The sequence below is a fragment of the Syngnathus acus genome, chromosome 6 (genome assembly GCF_901709675.1).
Source record: "Syngnathus acus chromosome 6, fSynAcu1.2, whole genome shotgun sequence".
NCBI classification, from domain to species: Eukaryota; Metazoa; Chordata; class Actinopteri; order Syngnathiformes; family Syngnathidae; genus Syngnathus; species Syngnathus acus.
In genome coordinates, this window is record NC_051092.1 from 7680992 (window position 1) to 7701772 (window position 20781).

The 20781-nt window shown below is 40.4% G+C and overlaps 2 protein-coding genes across 4 annotated transcripts in view; both read right to left on the minus strand.

Moving 5' to 3' along the window:
* LOC119124258 (zinc finger protein 469) overlaps positions 1-15354 on the minus strand; it is a 167291-nt gene extending 151937 nt beyond the window's left edge. For both annotated transcript variants that reach the window (XM_037253996.1, XM_037253994.1), the window contains exons 1-2: positions 15105-15354; positions 4638-4692 (exon numbers count right to left, since the gene is read on the minus strand). The gene's annotated coding sequence lies outside the window, so the exon portion shown is untranslated. The remainder of the gene's footprint in view (positions 1-4637; positions 4693-15104) is intronic.
* Positions 15355-17160: 1806 nt separating this feature from the next.
* LOC119124903 (BTG3 associated nuclear protein) overlaps positions 17161-20781 on the minus strand; it is a 28119-nt gene continuing 24498 nt past the window's right edge. For both annotated transcript variants that reach the window (XM_037255277.1, XM_037255278.1), the window contains exon 13: positions 17161-19901. In XM_037255277.1, coding sequence (XP_037111172.1) covers positions 19797-19901 — 105 coding nt within the window. In that variant the 3' untranslated portion in view covers positions 17161-19796. The remainder of the gene's footprint in view (positions 19902-20781) is intronic.

Genomic DNA, 20781 nt, shown 5'->3' on the forward strand with positions numbered 1-20781 from the left:
CAAAGAACTTGGGATCTCCTCAGGTAATTTGGCTTCCATTCATCTCAAACTATGTATAATAGGTTCACTAAATCTAAATTGCCCTTATAGTGTCATTGTCAGTCTATATGGGTGTAACCAGATTCTCACCCTAGTTCAGATGGCACAGTCTCCAGCCTTCCTCTGACCTTGCACTACAAGCGGATGAGCGATTACTAAACTGGCAAAGTCGAAGAGCAACAGGAAAAAGGAAAAGCTGCCAAACCAAAGCCCTGCAGGCCTAAAGGCAAAGCTGTCGTGTACAATGAGTCTTTCAACATTTGTTGAAATGTTATGGTTTTGAGATCCCACAAAGCTTAACCTTTGACATTAGGCAAAAAAAAACAACAACAACATCATACTGCTTCTCCTCCTATTGGACGTGTGGAAATTATGTAGACTTAGAAACAGTGATGGCGAGGCCTGCCATGATGAGCTGTATTGAATCTTCCTGCAGCAGCACTCATATACACCCAATGATGCAGCTCCTGAATTTAGACACAAGCGTCTCAGCATGGATAAACTGCTAACGAATCAAAATGCATTTTTTTTCCCCACATGAATGCTGTGATTTTGTGAAATGAATCAGTGCAATTCATAGCTAATGAAAAATTTGTCGTGCAGAGCGAGCAGAGAAGTCAACCAAGTAAAACATAAGCAACACGGAGTCCAGATTAGCAACCCAAGAAGAGAGGAGGCTGTGTGCTCAGATAGAATAGTTCCCACAGAAAGAAAATGGTAATTTCCACCTTTTAATTGCAGACAGACTGTAATCACTAGCGATTAAAATAGTCACTGTCGGGCCAGATATGGGTACAATTCATCACACAGGCAGGCCAATTTATGCAGAGCTGGGCTATTTCATTACTAAAATCTATGAACATTTTGACTGATAGCATCCATCTGAATGAGAAATATGGGGGAAAACCGATGGCGAGGTCTTATGAAACAAAGCAAGAGCCCTCCCATAACAGCCATATCTAATATGATCAAAGATGACCTTCTACATGGCAACAACCAGCATCTCATACAAAATCGATATGAAGGGCCACATCTGTGTGCATGATCCAGAATAGTAGACCGCACACTAAATCTCAAGATCAAAGCTCTGTTGTCAATTGTGGACGGGGAAAAAGCATTTTATGGGGCCTATAGTAATTAAAGTTTACATATTGAAATCATATGGAATATGCATACCTCACAGCTGGATCCCAGTGTTTTGCTATTCTTTCTCCTACATGCTGAGTTATCAGCTGTGTCATGGACATTATTGTTGGCCTGAAAGTATGTTCCCTTGACCCAAAAGTGCAAAGCACTAAAACTTAATGTCAGTTTTATTACATTGTCCCCATCCACCTCAAATTTAAGAGCCGTATTTGTGTTGATTGTTTCCAAACAGCATGAGCAGGTGGGCTCATGGCGTACCACCCACCGAAGCTCATACGGCGGTCCATTGCTCTTATCAGACATCTGGGGAAGCCTGTGCCTGTCCGTTTTAACGTATTTTAACGGAACCAACCTTTTCTACCTCACAAACAGGATTACTGGTACACTAACAAGACACTGTGCTGAGGATTTAACGCCATAATTGAGACCCTTGCGCATAAGCAGTTAGGTTCGGGTGTTGAGAAACACATTGGAAGAATAAAACATGTCAAATGGGTAAGAAGCTTGGTGTTGAAATTGAGTTTGAATTAAGTGCATTAGTACACTTCTGTCACGCTATGCAGCTCAAATAAACCGGCTTCTGTGGTTCGTCGAATCGGCGCTCTTCGACAAAGAGCAAACATACACCAAGGTGAGCAAAGATAAATATCCACTTGGTTATCTGGATATATACTTTGTGCTGAAGTTTGCTAATGTGTATTCCGTACAAAAACACAAATGTTATTTTGCCACTTAAGCCAGCCACAGACAGAGACATACTGTACTAGGCTTCTCCTCACTGTTTCCAGCACAAACCTCAGTCAGGCCTCAATTTAACATGGCTCACAATGATGTCTGGAAAAAAATCATGCCAGCACACATATTATCATATTAATTACCAGTACCACAGTACATTTGTGCTCACAAGGAGGAAAAACAGATCGCAAAATAAAGGGTCACAAAAATGAGAGTGATGTCTAACCAGAGGAATTTGTTTACACAAAATTGTTTTTCAAATGGTAAAGGAGCAGCACGTTTTGCAATCAAGCCACTGTCAAAGAAAAACCCGGGGAAATCTTTTGATTCCTATGATGGCTTACATGAATGGCTAAAAGACTGAATACAAAGCTGCCACGGTATAACTCTGCTCACGCAAAAGTAGATAAATACACTGGATCACAAGCGTGACAAGTACGCTAAACAAAGTGGCGGCTGGTGTTGCTGTGATATGGAAGCATGTTGTCCAGCCCATCCACCGCTGACTGAACCAAAGCCATATCGCTTGAAGTAAGTGGGCCTGTTATTGTTAAGTCCTCAAAAGCTTTGGGTGGTCCATGTTGAGATGTACACACATGTATGATGTGGCCCAGAGAGACGAGATGCAGCAGGCGCATGCATACATACATACATACATGTTGTGTTGAACACCTGCCGTTTCATCTGGCGTAAGACCACTGACCTAAAGGTTGTGGAGCACGCTCATCCCCAATTATTTACTATGTTGTACAGAACACTGACCTTGAGAATGGATTTTTCTTTATCCTGACTTTACTGACAATGAAATTTTGGCATGACTCAGACCGCCTGATTATGTGCCAGTGGTATGTCAATAAACACATGTAAACACATGCAAGAGCACAGATAGACATCAATTACAGGCTAACATCTTTTCCACGACAGCACACATCACTGCATGGGTATGAAGCAAACCTGTACAGACCATAGTCATCCCAAAGAAGCTTCTGGATGTCACCGACATGATTTAGGGCCTAAATTTTAGGCACATGTAAGCAAAACAAAAAGTAGTAGAATAGAATCTCTTGAGATAAATGCCGAGAGGTTTTGTACAATTTGATATTTCAACAGAATCTACAGAGCGAACACCTCTAAAGTCACACAAAAATACAGAACCATGCATGACATCATACTGTGTATAGCAAGAAAGGCATGGTTCTAAAAGACAAGTAAAGCAAATTGAATCTTGAGGAAGAACATGCCAATTCTGTACAAGCAGGTCACAGCCGAGATTTGCATGTGTCATCTCGGAGCTGTGAGGCACGCGTGCTAACCGCTTAAGTAGTCATCAATTACAACTGTAACATTTAATATTCGTGTATTGTTGTTTAGTCACTAGCCGGTGTTGACAACTTGCGGAGGCGATGTAATGACATCCACGTGTCACTGGAAATGTAAATAAACAGTCAACAAAATTGGATTCTGGGCATAAAATCAAACTTGGGCATTTGGACATGCAATGTAAATCAAGTTGAAGTTACACACAAGCAAATAGTGAATCAAAACTAAATATGTCAGTCCCCTCCCCTGACAGTAGCTGCTTCCAGCATTTGTAATACAGCTCATAAATCATAACGCCCATTCCAGTAGTGAGCTATTGAGAAAGAGTAAACCTTTACTCAACAGTCACTTAAAAAGACGACAGCATTTATTCAGCTTGACAAGATTTGGAGTGCAAATATAATGAGACCAATTATCAGAAGGATATTCTTGGCCAAGGTCAATATTGATCCCCGAACAAACCGTGTTCATGTAAATTTAAAAAAAAAACATTTAAAGCTCCTTGAGCAAATATTGCTGTCGCCGTATATTCTGTTTAAATGTTAAATCATTCAGACATCATTTCATTGTATTTTCACTTTGTGAAAATTTGTCTTTGTTTTACAAACCGTATATTCTGTTTAAATGTTAAATCATTTAGACATCATTTCATTCTATTTTCACTTTGTGAAAATGTGTCTTTGTTTTACATGTTTTTAAAGAGGTAAATCACAAGACTGGTCAATGCCATGGTCTCATTTCATTATTCTATTTTGTCGATTACCGCTATCAATTATTCACAGTTGGACAGTTCTAAAATCTGGTAAATCTCATTTAATATAGTAACACACAATCATACTACATATTTTATATTCAAAGTTCAAAAAACATTTTTCACCAAAGACAAAATGTGACTGATTATGAAGACTTATTTGGGATTAAAAACATGCAAACCTATTTATCTAATAGTTGTTAACATCTACTTAATATCTAAACGAATTTCATTGATGCCATACCACCGCCCCCTTGTGGTAAAACATTGTACGAGTCCTGAATAAGCTTTTGAACGTTTTCCTTCTAGCAGAAAATACAGACAGTACAGTACAAACACTCTACAGAATATTGATTTGCACAGTTTAATTTTGTATTCTGTAAGCGCAAGCATTTGGGATCAACAAAGGATTCTGAAAACGTGTTCTATTAATTTGGATTAGATTTTGGATTTAAACTATAATGAGCTCATTGAACCTGACTCAGGAATCACAATTATGTACATTTATGTAGAGCATATGTTTACAGATCATTTGAACTTTGCATGTAACACAGATGACATTTTATTTAATAGATATTGATTTTATATTATTTATTTTGGTATACATACAATTCAAACATAATTATTTTTAAAGTGTTGTACTTACCCTCTCACCTATGTAAGGCTCAACAGCTGCTCTCAGTTTGCTTGGTATCACATTCCTATCAGAGAAAAGACCAAAAGCATGTCATGTAACACACACAATACAGCAATACATATGTATATTTTATATCAGGGGTGTCAAACTCGTTTTTTTCGCGGGCCGCATTGTAGTCATAGCTTCTTTCGGAGGGCCAACCCAAATAAACGTATGAGCACCTCATATTATATACAGTAAAAGCTACAAAACAAACTGACAAATAACTCGTTTTCAAATCATACGAGTAAAAATTGGTCAAATATTTAAAAAAGATATTATTAAAAGTGAAGACAATTTGCAATTCTAGTAATGACACAAAAATTTGATGCACAATTTGTCTTCGCGGGCCACGTAAAATGATGTGGCGGGCCGTATCTGGCCCCCGGGCCTTGAGTTTGACACCCGTGCTTTATATGCCGCGTGTTGCATAGCTACTTGCTAGCTTTCAACTGTACTAAATTAATAAAAGTCAGTGAAAATGTGTGTTACTCAATTCTGCCAAGTACACAAACGCTTGAACAATGGGAATGAATTTAGTCAATGTACTGTAAATAGGGAGAGCGTTTTCTCCATCTTGGATAAAACATACAACCAGATTTTTTTTTCCAGCTGAAAGCTTGCCATGAAATAAATACAGTAGGTAATCGCGTTTCAATTAGTGTTTTAAAATGAATCTATTGACCTTGATGACTCCACGCTCAGAGAAACAGGTAATATATTTGAATGTGTTAAACCGTTTGGGGTGTAAATAGTACTAATATGAAAATAAAGCTTCAAATTTGCTTCATGAGCCAGGTGTCGTATTTTTTGACTCCTCTAAATTGGAGCTCTGTTCAAAATTGGGATTAAAGTACACTTAACATTCCTTTAGTCAAACCAACAAGGCCATATATAGACATGTCAAGAAATACAACAAGTGGTTCATGAAGGAAATGTTAAACTTCATTCTCCCATCACTAGTAAATGGTCAAATCAAGTCATAACAGCACAGATCGTTTCCGCCAGCTGACAACTGTTCTTCAAGATCATCCCCTGCTTTCCCTTTTCTGGGATGCCGAACATTGTTTGCTCCAAGAGGAAATCCCTCTGTGGCCAAATTTGGGAATTTGAAAAAAAATGCATTATCCCTTCAGGATGACATTGTATACAGAGCTGGCGGAATAAAACAACTACATAAGGAAAACATTGCGGCCGATTACAGTACAGTAGTAGATACACTTAAAGCGGATCTGTAATATGTATACAGCAAAGCCACAACATGCTTTTAGGGCTAAAAAAAAAAAAAAGATGAAGTTGCTTGAGTATTAGCAAACAAGGGTTAGCGTATTCTATTGGTTCCATCACCACAATTATGTTGAAAGGCATGCAAGATTAGGGATTATTACCAGCAAACAATGATGAGTGAAATCTTAAATATACGGCAGATGAGTTTTTGACTTGATTCATGATTAATGGTACATTCCATTCTCCAGTCCAAACCAGTTGATTGGATTGTGATTGGGTGATATGACATTGCTTTCAATTGCACAAGAATGTGAACAGGCCAAAGATCTAGTGTGTGGACAAGTGAGTAGAACAACACAACATAGACTCAAAAGTGCGCATGATTACACAAGTACAGTAGCACTGAAGGGACATGAGTGGAATTACGTACGTCATAATGTTTTACATATGACACGAAAGGAGACTGGTGGATGACCATTGTCAAAACCATTTTGTCCGTTTATGCTTTTCAAAGGAAGCCATATATCCGCACTCTGATAAACCACGTAGGCAACGTACAACAACATCTACTAGTGCTTATCCAAATGCATTACACAATTGACCGAGGTTTCATCAAGTCAAAGTGTATTGCTACCCCAAGGTTACCAGTGGTGTGACTTCACATACAGTACATAAAGACAAATATTACAGCAGTATGAAATTAAATTCCCACTGCTGAATAATATAGGCTACAAATACCTCTGCTTAAGTGTCCCATCAGTTCTGAGCGTAACATTTAACAGAGCAGGCCAAAAGCCTTATTTTCCTTCCTCAAAAAATGTTTATTAAAACTACGCAACCTACAAAGGGGTGTTAAACAGAATCTTGCATACACTGTACTTGATTTTGTTTACATTTGCAGGGACAACGTTTAATTTAGTTTGAGAGAGGCGCCTTTTTGGATGTTAGATGTCAACTCATCACATCAAACAGTTGCTTTGGTACATAGAGTTTTGTTCATTTTCTTGATGGCAAATTGACAAACATCAAATATGTTTTCATGAAATTCTATTGAGATTGTGTTTAAAGGGCTACTTTCTCCTACTATTGACAATCTATCATCATTATTTTATAAGGCAGGGCTCTACACTAATTTTTCCACTGTGCTACCAACTTTCTCAGTGATTTGATATAGGGGGCTCCAGCAAGAACATGCATTTTATGAATAATGGTCTTCATTGGCATACCATATTTTCTTATGAACTAACACCTGGAAGATGACAGAAGTGTGGAAACATTCCAGATTAAAATGCAAAGCGACCATTGTTGCACTTGTGTCGCATGGTCCTCCTGCCTGCCCACAAATTTTTCTCTGCTGCCTTTCTTTCTGTTCCGCCTCCCAGACAAACTCTGCGGTCGGACCGCGCTCTTGGCGGCAGCACGCAATGATCGGGCGGGGTCTGGTCAGTGTCGGACTTGTAGTGTGGCTATTCGCTCGGTCAAAAACAAAGAATAATTTTATGACACAATGTCTGGTAATCTGACAAGGCGACCGTTCTAAACATAAAAAGAAGTCATAGTCTGATCTCTCAGTGGTAGGGTGGTCATCTCCCTTCAGAGAGGTTAGGGGTTCAATCCCAGGCCCAGCTATTGTGACCATGTCAAAGTGTCCTTGAGCAAGACAATGAACCCCAGTTGCTCCTGATGGTATGTCATCAGTAAGTGAATGAAGAAGCAGTGTGAAGATTTAAGCAGAAAGATAACAGAATTCAAATCTGTCTGACTGTCAGCGTTCATCCACACTCAGCTGGCTAAGTAACAGATGTTTTTGCAGTGAAGGTTCTCAGCATATTTTTTTAGAACTGAAATCAGAACTATACAATATGTGATACACCCAAGGTTAGCTATGTAACCTAGGAAAATGGTAACAGGCAAAACAAAGATGTGCCAACAAATGGTCTGAATTATGGGGGGGCTGGATAACAAAGTAGAGAAGTGATTGTGGCTTTGCTGTGCCAAGGTTGTTTGCATCGCTTTGTCACTTAGTATCTAGCAGTGTTGGAAATCATTTTAAAAGGAAAATTAAAAAGTGATTTAATTCCCTATGGGAAATAAGATTTTGGAAATAACTACTCTCCCATATCCAGAAGAAGGATGTCACAAATCAAAGCATGTTGCCTTAAGTTGATCTTCTTTGCAGCCTCGTTCCTTTACTGTTGTAAATTCTGGGCTCTGCTTCTTTGCTGTCACTCCTGGCTTCCCCTCACAAACAGGGCAGCTACCCAGAAAGATGAGACCAATAAATTGGCAGAGGACATCTGTTATTTGATCATATAGGTACTAGAAAACCTTTCAGTGGAAATGGTGGCCGTGTGACTGTTTTTGTGTCCATGAAAGATTACAGCTGTTTTTCTCATTTACCTTTCATTCTGACGGAAAAAAAAAATGGGCTAAAGTACACTTCACCTGGGATGGAAGCAATGATCAGATATCTGCTATTATATATAATTGGAACACATCCTGTGATTATGCGAAAGGCTTAACTGGACTTGCTGGAAAGAAGAAAAAAATCCATCGAAAACACCCACACTACTGAGTAATGTATCTTCTTTTCAGCAAAATTCCTTCAGTCATATACAGTACAGTATTATCTGGAAATGAAAAGCGTGCCATTTGTATGGTATGTTTACAAATGGCAAGTGCTCTAGTTGGAAGCATCTGCACCAGTCATCCCACATAGCCAACCTTGTTTCATCATCACCAAGCAGGCCTGAGGTGATGTCTGCCCAAATCTGCCTCCCTCCTCATACCGTCTTTGCATTATCCCATCATCCAGCCACCGATCTCCGCCCTCATCAGCTGGCTTCTGTAGCCCCTCCACTCATGCTTCCAGGCTCTTCAGGACTGTCTCAAGCTATTAAAGGCATTACAAACCCATACACACTGTGGACTTGTGTGGGCTGGTGAAGTCTGACATGTGGAAGCAGTTAGTACTTAACAAAAAGAGGAGTGAGCTGTAAAACAATCAAAAATATGAATAAACAAGGGCTAAGCTCGAATATAACATTTAAATAAATTCACCCAACACAATGTAAGACTTAAAATACCTTCTTGTCAGTCTCAGCGCGGAAGCCCTGAACAATAATGACCAAAATTACCAACAGTTTATGATACTTAGATTATATTATCGCTTTACAAATATACACTGCAATTACTCGTTGTGTAAAATGTAAATGCTGCACTAATGCTTTTATTTATGGGAGGATAAAATGGTGACGTTTCCTTTTCTAAACCATGGAACAATCTCCATCTGTGCCATCTGATTCAATAAACTAGCCTGTAAATATGAGTGCATAATATACGTAAGTCAAGGATGAAAAACGACCTCCAACACTAATGCGGTGTGAAATGGCCGTCTATTACAGATCACACTTTGGATCACTACTGAAAGTTCTGACAGAATTCTTTGTATTTTATGTCGTCTGCATTTTTTCATTCCAATCTCCCCCAGTCTTGAACTCAGCCCACACCTGTCATCACTGATGCCACACATTGGAGCAGTAAGTAACTACCCAGAATGCAATTTGGGGAGTCTGGTTATCACAACCCCGTGTGAAACTGATGCCCCATTTAATCACGTTAATGATTATTAAACTACAAAAAGAATTGGTCTCACGAGTACAGCAAAATAAGGCATTATAAGAAAACGTAGATTTAGGACATGGACAGCAATGTTCAAAGCTCAGAAAGTCATTAAGCAATATAAAATGGTACAGTGATACTGATCAACCAAATGAGCCATTACACAATGCAAATTGACCAGTAGTACTACTACTGTAATCGTATCCCTAAAGATTACCCAGATTTCTACAGGTTTCACATATACTGTACAAACATACGTGGGCCTTGGATTGATCCCATAAGATTGCCACACACACGAAAAACATTAAGACTCACATTCATATTATCTGCAGTGTGAGTGATTTAGAGTCTACACATTTTCTAACTTGCACGTTTTAGAGGTTGTGGGGTGAAACCAGAGTACCTGGTGAAAGACCACACAAGAATACACAATCTAAACAGGCTTGAGGTGAGATTCAAATCTAGAAGCTTTGACCGTAAACAGACTCGCAAGCCACATATTGCGCCGTGTCACCCAAAAGAGACAAGTGTTGAAACGTAGACATCATCTTATTCAGGCTATTCAGACTCGTTAATCCAATGAGTAACCATGTCAAATCCATTCCCAGCATTGGTTAACCGGTGATTTGTTCTACCTTGGCGCAAATTGACAAACTTCCAACGGCAAGCTCTGTGAATGCATCTGAGCTGAGGATGTGGAATGGGAGTTTGAGCAGCTGTCAGACGGAGTACTTCAGTGCCTTGCCAGCTGGAGACGATGTGACTCTGAAGCAAGCAATTGACCAGCGGCCATGTGGATGAGTGAGCGGAAGGAATCGGAGACTGACATTTGTGAAAGGGAGTGTGCGTGCTTGTTTGCCAGCATGTGTCCTGCAATTAACCTGTGACCAGTCCAGGGTGTCAGTTGGGAGAATCTTCAGCTCACCCGCGACTCTAACGAGGATGAGCGGTATAGAAACTCGATAATTGATCGATTGTGACAGCCGTCTTTTCAACAAAACAAGAACAGAATAGTTTGCAGTCGAGAGGTAGCGTGTGTGTGTACGTGTGTGTGTGTGTACGTGCGTTTACGTGTGTGTGCGCACGTGTAGTGGTGGTGGTGGTGGACGAGAGGAGGTTCTACCCACTCATCATCATGTGACCAAGAAGAGCGAAACCAGATGGTGAAGAATTACCTTCCAGATAGCGCTTCCATGACTGTTTCTTCATAATTCACACCTTTAACAAACAACTCAAATGTAGTCTATTCACAAGAATAAACAACTCGGCCATAACTAACCCATAAAACCATCTGGCTGATTTCACACTGGCCTTGCAACAAACTGACTCAAAGTGAGTTCACCCAGTGCAAGCAAGGAGTTTTGTTCTGTTTCTTCTTGTTTACATGAGATTTCTCCCGGGGCCTTTGCAGGACGGCTGCCAGCCACGCTCACTTCATCATGGTGCTGAGTAGTGACAATGTCCACCATGGGTGTCTCCCTATCTTGTCTCATCGTCTCTAATTGCGCTAAGATTCGGCTCGGCCATTGGACGGCTGGGAACAACAACCTCCACCTTAATCACAAAGGTTCAATCTTGCAGAGCTGAGTCATATACCCATGAAAATACAATGTTCTTGTCCTTTGCAGAGCCCATTAAATAGTTTGTGTTTTTCCTCTAATCTACATTCTCTTTTGTTAACTTATATCATGACATCACATATTTGATCTTCCATAGAGCTGGCACATTCAAACACAAAGATGAATACAACAGCTGAACAGCAGAACTGATTCTTGCTGAAGCAGCTCGCCTGTAATAGTCTGAGAAAAGTTGTGCACCTTATTTAACTGTTTACATTAAATGGATTTGTCGATATTTGCAATTTTCATAGTCTCACTAGGCTGCACATAATGGTCTTCGAGTCTCAATTACAACCCAACCAATAATATCCAGAAGTTAAAAGCGCAGGTCACCTCACAGATTTGCAATTGGACTTGGGCCTACGCTCTGGCTGGACCATATCTGAAGGTTTAGGGCCGTTATAGATCATATTTGAAACGGTATACATAAATCCATCTATCTTGACTAAAGCCTCAATTCTTAGCCAAGAAAAAATATTTCAAAGCATGCTGCTGCCACCAGGTTACAGCGTTCCTCTGCTTACGCCTACTGTTGTTTCTTCACCAAACTTACCAAAACGATCCAATTTATATTGGACACACATAACATTGGAGACTACAAAAGCATTTTTCCCTGGTGGAGTAAGAGGGAGGAGTAGTCAGCTGCTAAGTAATCAGCAGCCATCACTAAATTATATTCCGTAATTTGTAGTCAAGAAGTAAGTGGAAAATTAAGTTGACATTAAACTGTCCTCCTCTCTGTACTATGAGTTTTATTATCCAACTAGATTCATAATGCAACGTTGAGATTAAAATGGTGTCCTACAAACTCCACGTCTGTCATTATTAATCATGAATTTAGGCAACCTAGATGTGAGAATGGGGTGCATGTCTGATCCAAACTCAAAAGTGCATCTTTCTTCCTCTACCCCAACAGTGCTGTGAAATAATCATCTGCACAGCTGAAATATATCCAGTTTCTCGAGCCAGAGATTGAACAAGGCTTTTCTGTTTCATGGTCTCTGGTGACTCTGGTGGCAGAATGTCTTGTACAGACTGGGCTTGGCCTCGGATGCCTTGCTCCTAACACAAGGACACAATCCCACAATCAGACATGGAGGCTCAGCAATGTGTTTCATGGGAGGCGAGGAGTTCACTTTGTGAAGTCCCATAAACAGTCAAAAACACAATAAATCTCACATGTATCTCCACTCGCGCACACTCACAACAACATAAATCAACACAAGTAGTTGGCTTCAACACATGCACACTGTGACACCGGGAAATCCTGATTGGTTGAACATGAACCAAAATGGTGGGACGATACGTTAGACTGTGGTGATTAACAACCAGAAAAGCCGCGGAGTCCCAGTTAGCCAAAGTTTGGTGCAATTTGACCAGAGGAAAATACATTTTTAGATCAGCCATTTATAACCCCCGACAAACAACTTCTACTGCATGCCACATCTGGCATCGTCATATTTATAGTGGCGACAAAAATAAGAACATTTAAATCAAGTGCAGCCTTTTCTCAGAGCTCTTCTACGTCTACTGAGTGAAAGTCAAAGTGGAGTTTTCTTTCATCGCATAAGCACATAAGAGCTTTCTGGCGTTAACAAACAAGCAGTCGTTCTCCCATGGAATTAGACATGGACTCGGTCCAAACTAGATGATCTCGCTCAGTCCCTAATGCCTCTGAAAACAAAAGGGCCATTCTAGCTTGTTCAAACTCAATAGAGTGTGAATCAAAGACTTGTATGATATATGTACATAATTACTTGTGTCTCTGATGGAGAGCGCTTAGCAAGCTAGAACAATGCATGTGTGAGGTTATCCTCACAATGTTGCATAGTATTTACACTGATGTTGTTAAGGATCTGAATTTTTCTCTGAAATGCAACCTGACATTTGCCAAGGAACATTCCTCGATAAGGAGGTAGAAATAACTGAGGCAAACGATGCAGTGCCAGGTACTGTGTGTCAAGCATTTACAACCAGGTCAGTACCAAAAAAAAAAGAAAAGCTGCTAATGGAGCTTGCTATTCATGATTATTTAACAAATGTACAAAATCGTCATTAGAATCTAGTATGCAGCCTCACTTCATGCCAAAGTTGATCATATCAACTTTCTTGCAGCTTGGATACAACTGTTCTCTCTCTATCGCAGTGACTCCCAGAATCCATTAGTCCAAGGGGCATTAAACTATAAAGTGGGAAACACTCCCTTTCCTAACATATTACCTTGCTATTTGACAAATACATCTGGTGAGGCGGTTTTATGTGGACAAGATGTTTTGTTTATAGCCTCCGAGGAACATAACAGCTAAATTAGTTCCCATTTGGTGCAACATAGACACATAATCGGAGAAAAAAGGGGCTCCTCGCTTTACGATGCAGTTCTCCTCCCATGGAAGTGAAAAAAAATGAATTTGTACGCAAGTCGGTATGCACCGTAAACTATCACTCATGCAGTAGTGAAATCATAATTAGAGTCTATTTGTGTGAAAAATAACACTTCAACACCAGAAGTATTAGGACTATTGAATATTTGTAGAATTGGTTTTCCAATCAATTATTCCGTAATTGTTAATGAATTAATCAACAATTTTCTTAGTGTATTGAAATATTTCCTCAGTTGCCATTTATTAAACCAATTATTTTAATTTATTTGTTGAATAAAAACAACTAAATAAGAGCTAAGCAATATCCTAACAGTAAACCAACACCCACTAATTTATTTCTCTAACTCTCTGCAAGTGTTAAATTGCACTTCTACAACACAGAAAGATAATCACAACATCCTATATCCCTAGTGAGATATTTTTAGAACAAGCCCACAGCCACTTGTGTAATCCTTGTGGGTACCGTGTGTGCAGCATGTTGTTGACCCTTACTTCAAATTGTATGAATGGTTGTTTTTTTTTTTTTTTTACATGTGCCCTGTGGTGACCCTTTCAGGAGTACACTATACGTCACAACGAAAAATCCTCTGGAGAAGGCTTCAGCTCATCCTAACCAGGACAGCGCTTTGGAAAATAAATGGATGGAGGCTTAGATCACACATCCTAGAAATTTAAAAAAGGCAAGCCCAAGCTAGGCATTAATGACATTCAACACAAGGGCTGTAAAAAAACAGTTTTAAATTTTAATTGTTGAGGTGATGTATAATTCCGAGAACCACTTCCTAGTGTTAACCAGGATTTAAAAGAAACATACAGGTAATGTTAGGATGGATATGTCTATATTTTGTGCAAGTCAAAGCTGATCGCTATAATCTATGTAAATTTGCATAGCCATTTGATCATTTGTGTGATTACTTAATATTCAGACTCATACGTATCTCTTATTCAGTAGGACTGTTTTACTACAAGTAACTTTTTCCACCCCTGCCTTCCACGTTTCTGCACATTAGGACAATTCTGGCGGACTAAGTCAACTACAAGACTTGCATGTTACAAGAGAGGCAAGAGTAGGAGTGGATATTTTGGTGATATTAGCATCCAGGAGTAGTAAGGCCTATTAGAGTTACCACAGTGCAGCACAGTAATTTATTAATAAGGATTAATTCTTTATTAATAGGTCAAATGTGGCACTAGTTAACTCGTGAGGACAGAGTGTGTATTAGTACATGAGTGTTAGGCGGATTGTTTTTCTATTTTGATACAAAGTGCGCAGGTTTGCCAATGAAATAAATACTCTTTTCAATGAAGCGAATTGACAAAGATGTCAAATGCATTTGTAGAGGAAATTGCACCAGCAACACTATTTGGAGTTGGCTGCACTTGAAGCTTTCAAAAGAAAAGTTAAACAACTGCGAGGAGCAAGACATGGAGCATCTGTCAGTTTGTTACAAACTACGTCATCATGTCTGAAGTTCATCATCCACCGCTGCAGCGTCACACGCACGCACTTTGATAACTGGACAAACAACTGCGACGCCTTTCGCTCGCTCTCTCTCTCTCTCTTTCTCGCTTGTTTTCCTTTTACTTACATTAGTTGCTAATTGTTAAAGATGTCCACTGGAAGGTCTGTGCTGCCAGCTTGATCGGTGTGTGTTTCTGCTTGTGTTTGTACCCCTCCTCACACATCTGGTCGCGAAAACGCGAGAGGACCTCCCCTCTCACTTCTCTACTCCACTCCAAGAAATTCCCTTTAGATGGAATTGTCAGTCGTACTCCGAAAGTTGCACATAAACACCAATGAGGCGTCAAAGTGTTCCTTCCTGCAAGTTGGTCCCTAGGTGACATCAATAGGAAGTTGGGACTCATGAGCGCGCGCTCCACTTTCAAACAACACGTGGTCCGCTGAGACTAGACGCAGGATTTGCAACAGCTGTGCACATGACATCCCGTTCAGCACGCACATACGCATGGTTGCAAAAAGTAACTCTGATTTGAATGCAAAAAATGTGACAACAAACACACATTTACCTGGGAACAATCAGTGGTGGGAAATCACGAAACCAATACTTTTTTTTATTACACCACGGATGATGGTCAACAAAAAAAGATGTCAAATTGTGAATTAAGAGGTAGGCTTATTTCTAATAATACCAAAATTTCAATTTCGGTATTATTAACAATTTGGAGAAAGTGACCCCTGTAACACAACCTAATTATTAGGTGTTAGGTCCTAACAGGTTTACAAGATAATTTAGATTGGAAATGAACAAAAGGCCCTTTTCCCATGCTAATTCCAAACAATCGATTTTGAACAGCCCGTTCAGTAATTAATATTTTAAAAAATATATTTAATATGAATAATTTCAGGCTAAACTGACATAAACTTTACTTTGTTCGCCTTCATTTGAGACACAAAACAGCTTCTGATTGGTTAGTTACCTGGATGTGGGCGTCTTGTGCCCGCTGTGTCTCTCCATTCTGTTGGCTCCATGGAAAGTTATGGGAATTTAGCGGGCGTGGGTAGAATTAATTATACAGTGCACCCGAGGGATCAACAGCAGAGAGACGGCATCGTTCGTCTGCGCGCTGCAGGTAATTTCTTTTCCCACCTGCATGGTGATGTCACGCAACACAAATGTAACAGGCAGCCAAGACCGCACACACTCAAAAAAACATTGGCTGCCTGTTACATGTATTCAAAGTACAACGTACAATTCATATAACCTGGTCAACTTCATATATAATAGATTACTTCATGTTGAAATAACAAGTCATCACGTTTATATGCTGACACTGCAAAAAAAATGGTGCAAAACATATTGAATGTGCTGCAGTGGCAATAACTCATGACGTAACAACCCGAGGTTCAAATCCACACTTTGGCTTTCCCGTGTAGAGTTAACATCGGTACATGCATGGGTTTTCTTCGAATAGACAAAACCAAAACAAAAAAAGGAACATGGGTGTCCGTCCAGCTGTAAAAGCATGAAAGTTTAAGTACATTTTTGCTCATCACAAAAAAAAACAGTCCTTGAGGGGATGGAAAATAAAATAAATAAAGTAGAAATAAATAAAAGTAATGTAACATCGAATAGACTTTCATCATCCTTGGAAATAAGAGAGCATCCAACCTTCTCAACAGGATTACACAAGGCAAGTAAATTTACATAATATAAAATCACTTCAGTCAGATTCGGATTCTTTATCTTAGTAACAAATCGGACGTGCATTTTTTACATTTTCCCTGCAGGTTGTTGCCTTCTATCCTCGTCTGTTGAAACGTTGTTCTTTCATCGCTACAACTAAAATGAGAGCCAAATAGGGTAACAAATCCCATCCTAGATCAAGACAGGTGCTGAAAAATGACCATGTTCGAAACATGCAGTAGTCACTCCTTAACTTTCAGACAACCACGAAGTGGCCCCACTCCTATAACCATCACAAAACAGGACTAAGGTGTTCTTGAGCAAGGCATCTAAATCCAGTTTTCTCTCTGCCGCCAGCATTAGTGTGTGAATAATTCTGAAGGCTGTCCTCGCTACTAGGGCCAGTTAAATGCGGTAGGTAAGGTGAAAATAGCAGGCTTTCAATAAAATAGATTTATGAAAATAACACAAAATGAATCATTGATGAATCAAGATGAGACAGTGCTTAAAGATTTACTGATGTTTGATAAATAAATACAGCCACACAAAGAGAATCTTGGTCATTTGCAAGCACAGAGCAGAAAGAGAGAGAGAGAGAAAACAGAGATGTCTTGGTGAACCACGTTTGCATGTCTTGATACTTGCATACTTTGTATGTTTTGCTCGTAGTACTTTAAATGATAGGATTGCATGACTAGGTCCAATTTAAACACCGCAGTCCTAGTGTAATCTCACTCTCCACATAAATCAGACCAATCCTGGCTCTGTCTGTTTAGGATTGTTGTGTCCAATGATCTTTATGGATCCCAAGATAATCATTCCTTCTAAGGGCCTGATGGCAGGTGAGCAGTAACTATGACATGCCGCTTATGCAGATATTAAATCAGACCAGCACTGAGAAGGAAGATACATACACTGTAAGAACAAAACTACAAAGGTTGTAAATATGAGAGTTGGTCTCGCTTTTGCATCTAAAGCAACTTTTCGAAAGATTTTAGTGTGCATGTGTGGGGAATAACTGTGCATTCAGCCAAAAGAACATTTCTAATGTGGAAAGTCATTATTGTTGGACAATTGTGTCAAGTTTAGGTCAAGGCTCTCCTGTTCTTCCACACAGAGATATGTTCCCATAAAGTTGGAAGCATACAAGAGGTAAAATGAAAGGACAACGAAGGAATTTCCAGTGCCTTCTTGTAACATTTTATAGAATTGAGCTTCCTATACTTGCCGCCTGAATGTCGCGTGATGATGTGGTAGGACCTTCACGGCTGGATGCTTCTGATAAGACTTCAACCATCCAACCGCAACACACACACATATGTGTTTCTCATCCCACAAATGTCTGAAATATCGTCAGTGAATTGAATACATCTGCCAAGGACAAATACCGTAAACTTCCAAAGACAAAGTGCAGAACATTTTGCCTTGTTTAGTAATCTGTCAGTCAGGACACTCCTTCCTAAACACGGTTTTCTTCTATCAATGCTTTGTTTCTGTTTCCAGCAGGTTATCTTCGAGCCAGTCTGAGAGAGGGTCCGTTGCTAGGAGAACCACAGCAACACCTGGAGGGAACCCAGGGTTGTAAAAGTGAAGAGAAGAGCCTGCTCTGAGTGCAACATGGAGAGATCACTGGGAGGAGGCATTTGAAATGAGCGATGTCAGGATTGTTTTTATAAGATGGACATACCAGTTGATCCCCTCCAAGCTATTGACCGGCTTAGCGAAAGACTTTAAAAGGGGAGTAAATGGGGTGTAACACTCAATGAGCAAGGAGTGAGAGTTGCATAGCAGCGCAGTTATATAAGACAGGGAGTGAGGAAAATGGACAAGATGAAGTGGCCATGAAGAGAGGTCAGAGACAGCAACAACAGACTGAGAGAGAAACAAGAGGAAGCAGTCAAGACTTCAGACAGGGATGTTGTTTTATCAAGTTCACTTTGTCGCCTGCTTCTTTCTCCCATTCCAAAATACACGATGACATCACACCGAGCATGGGAAACTGCACCAAGCAATACACAGCTTCAACAATATCTCGTTGATATCTTCTTAGTTTGCTGCCATTAAATAAATTCATCTTTTGAGAATGATCTGTCCAACTCGCAAAGTGGATGGAAGAAATTTACAATACAGAAGCCTAGTGGCCATGGTAAATATTTACCAGAAAGACAAATGAATCAATTAAAAAGGTGGTATTCAGAACCATTTCTGACTCCGTTTGTATATTTTGTCAATGCAGGCATAAGTCTGGAAACATATGTAAGCCAGTTTGCTAACCTCAATTTATGGAAATGAATGAAAATCAAAACAAAGCAAACTCAAAGCACACTTTTACAACAACCACAAACATGGTTTATTCACATGAATGTATATTTCCCAAGACAAAGCTGGACATATTAACACCTTCAGGCTTTCCTTGGTGCTCTACAAGCCACTTATACCGGCACCAGAGCCTGGATTTCATGGTCTACCTCTTTCAAAACAAAAGCATTTCTCCCAGCAAGCAACAAATAGATAAATCAAACAACAAACCAGAACAATGTGGGAACATGAAGAGGCAAGTGAAGGGAGGAGGCTCCCAGCCAAGAGACAAAATATGGATTCAATTATGAAGACTGATAAAACAAACTTATCCCGAGAGTAGCGGTTCTCAGCAAAATTCAAGTGCCACCATAATGTCCAGAATTTTGATGAGAACATTAACATACGGGGGGGGGGGGGGGGGACATAATAATGCGGGACCCAGCCACTCAACTCTCCAACGTTGCTATTTTTCCTCATTGCAAAAACGTACGGGTATGTGCCGATGTGCTTCAACAGCAACCGCCCAGGATAGACAATAATCCCGGTGTGGATTCCAGGGTGGGATGATTCCTCCTTCAGAAGAACGCACCAGCTGAAGACAGCAGCTGATTTTGAAGACTCACAGTCAAGTGCACGATGAACATCTGCTTGGCAAGGGACAGCGTCAACAAAAAACTGGCTTGCTCACGCCGTTTTGGATTGACGTATGGGATTGGTTAAAACGGGTTTCTGACTTCAATGTCTGTCAGTTTGTCTGCTTACGCAGACCTCCGCCGCACCGTAGCGCTGTGTAAGCGGTTAACGTTTGGAGAGTCCAAAAAGCAGACGCCTCTCTCAGGTAGCCACAGAGCTGACGATTTGGACCACCTCGCCGTTCTCTCCCTGCATGGTATCCTTCACCTCCATGTCTGCTTGCAGGGCGGGGGCAAGCTCGGCACCCTGGGATAAGCAAAAAACAGAGGGGAAAAAGATGTCTGAAATCTTATACATGATTTTGTATGAAATGCTTGATTTTTATAGGAAGTTGCAATTGCTATGTGCAGCCGCCTGCCGTCAAGCTATAAAAATATAGTAGACGCAGGACACTGTCATGTTTTACAATACAAACCATCCATCCATTTTCTGTACCGCTTGACCCCCACAGGGGTCGCGGGCGTGCTGGAGCATATCCCAGCAGTCATCGGACAGTAGGCGGGGGACACTCTGAACTGGATGCCAGCCAATCACAGGGCACACAGAGATGAACAACCATCCGCACTCACACTTACAGGCAATTTGGAGTGCTCTATGGGCCTACCATGCATGTTTTTGGGAGGAAACCAGAGTGCCCGGAGAAAACCCACGCGGGCACGGGGAGAACATGCAAACTCCACACAGGGAGGGCAGGAGGTGGAATCGAACCCGCACCCTCCTAACTGTGAGGCAGACGTGCTAACCAGTGCTCCACCGAGCCCAGGGATAGATTAGTGAGCTTTTTTAATTAATGCGAACTTAAATGAATTACGTTCTTAAACTTTATGTTCACTTGTTTCATCATCTGGACATTTTGCATCATTATTAAAGCCAGCCCATATATTTCATTTGAATCCGGGACCCCCAAGGCGAAGGTTTCGAAAGAACATCTTATTTTGTAACGCTAGAGCAGAACAGAAATGGCAGACCACAGTGCTGGTTTTGTCCAACTACAGGACTAGCGTAGATATTGCAGAATGTCATTTTTTAGCTGGATCAATTTGACAATGCTGACGACGTAAATTGTATTTGAATGCCCTCTGACTGTGGTTGGTATGTGCGTGCAAATCGTGATGACTGTCAGGAA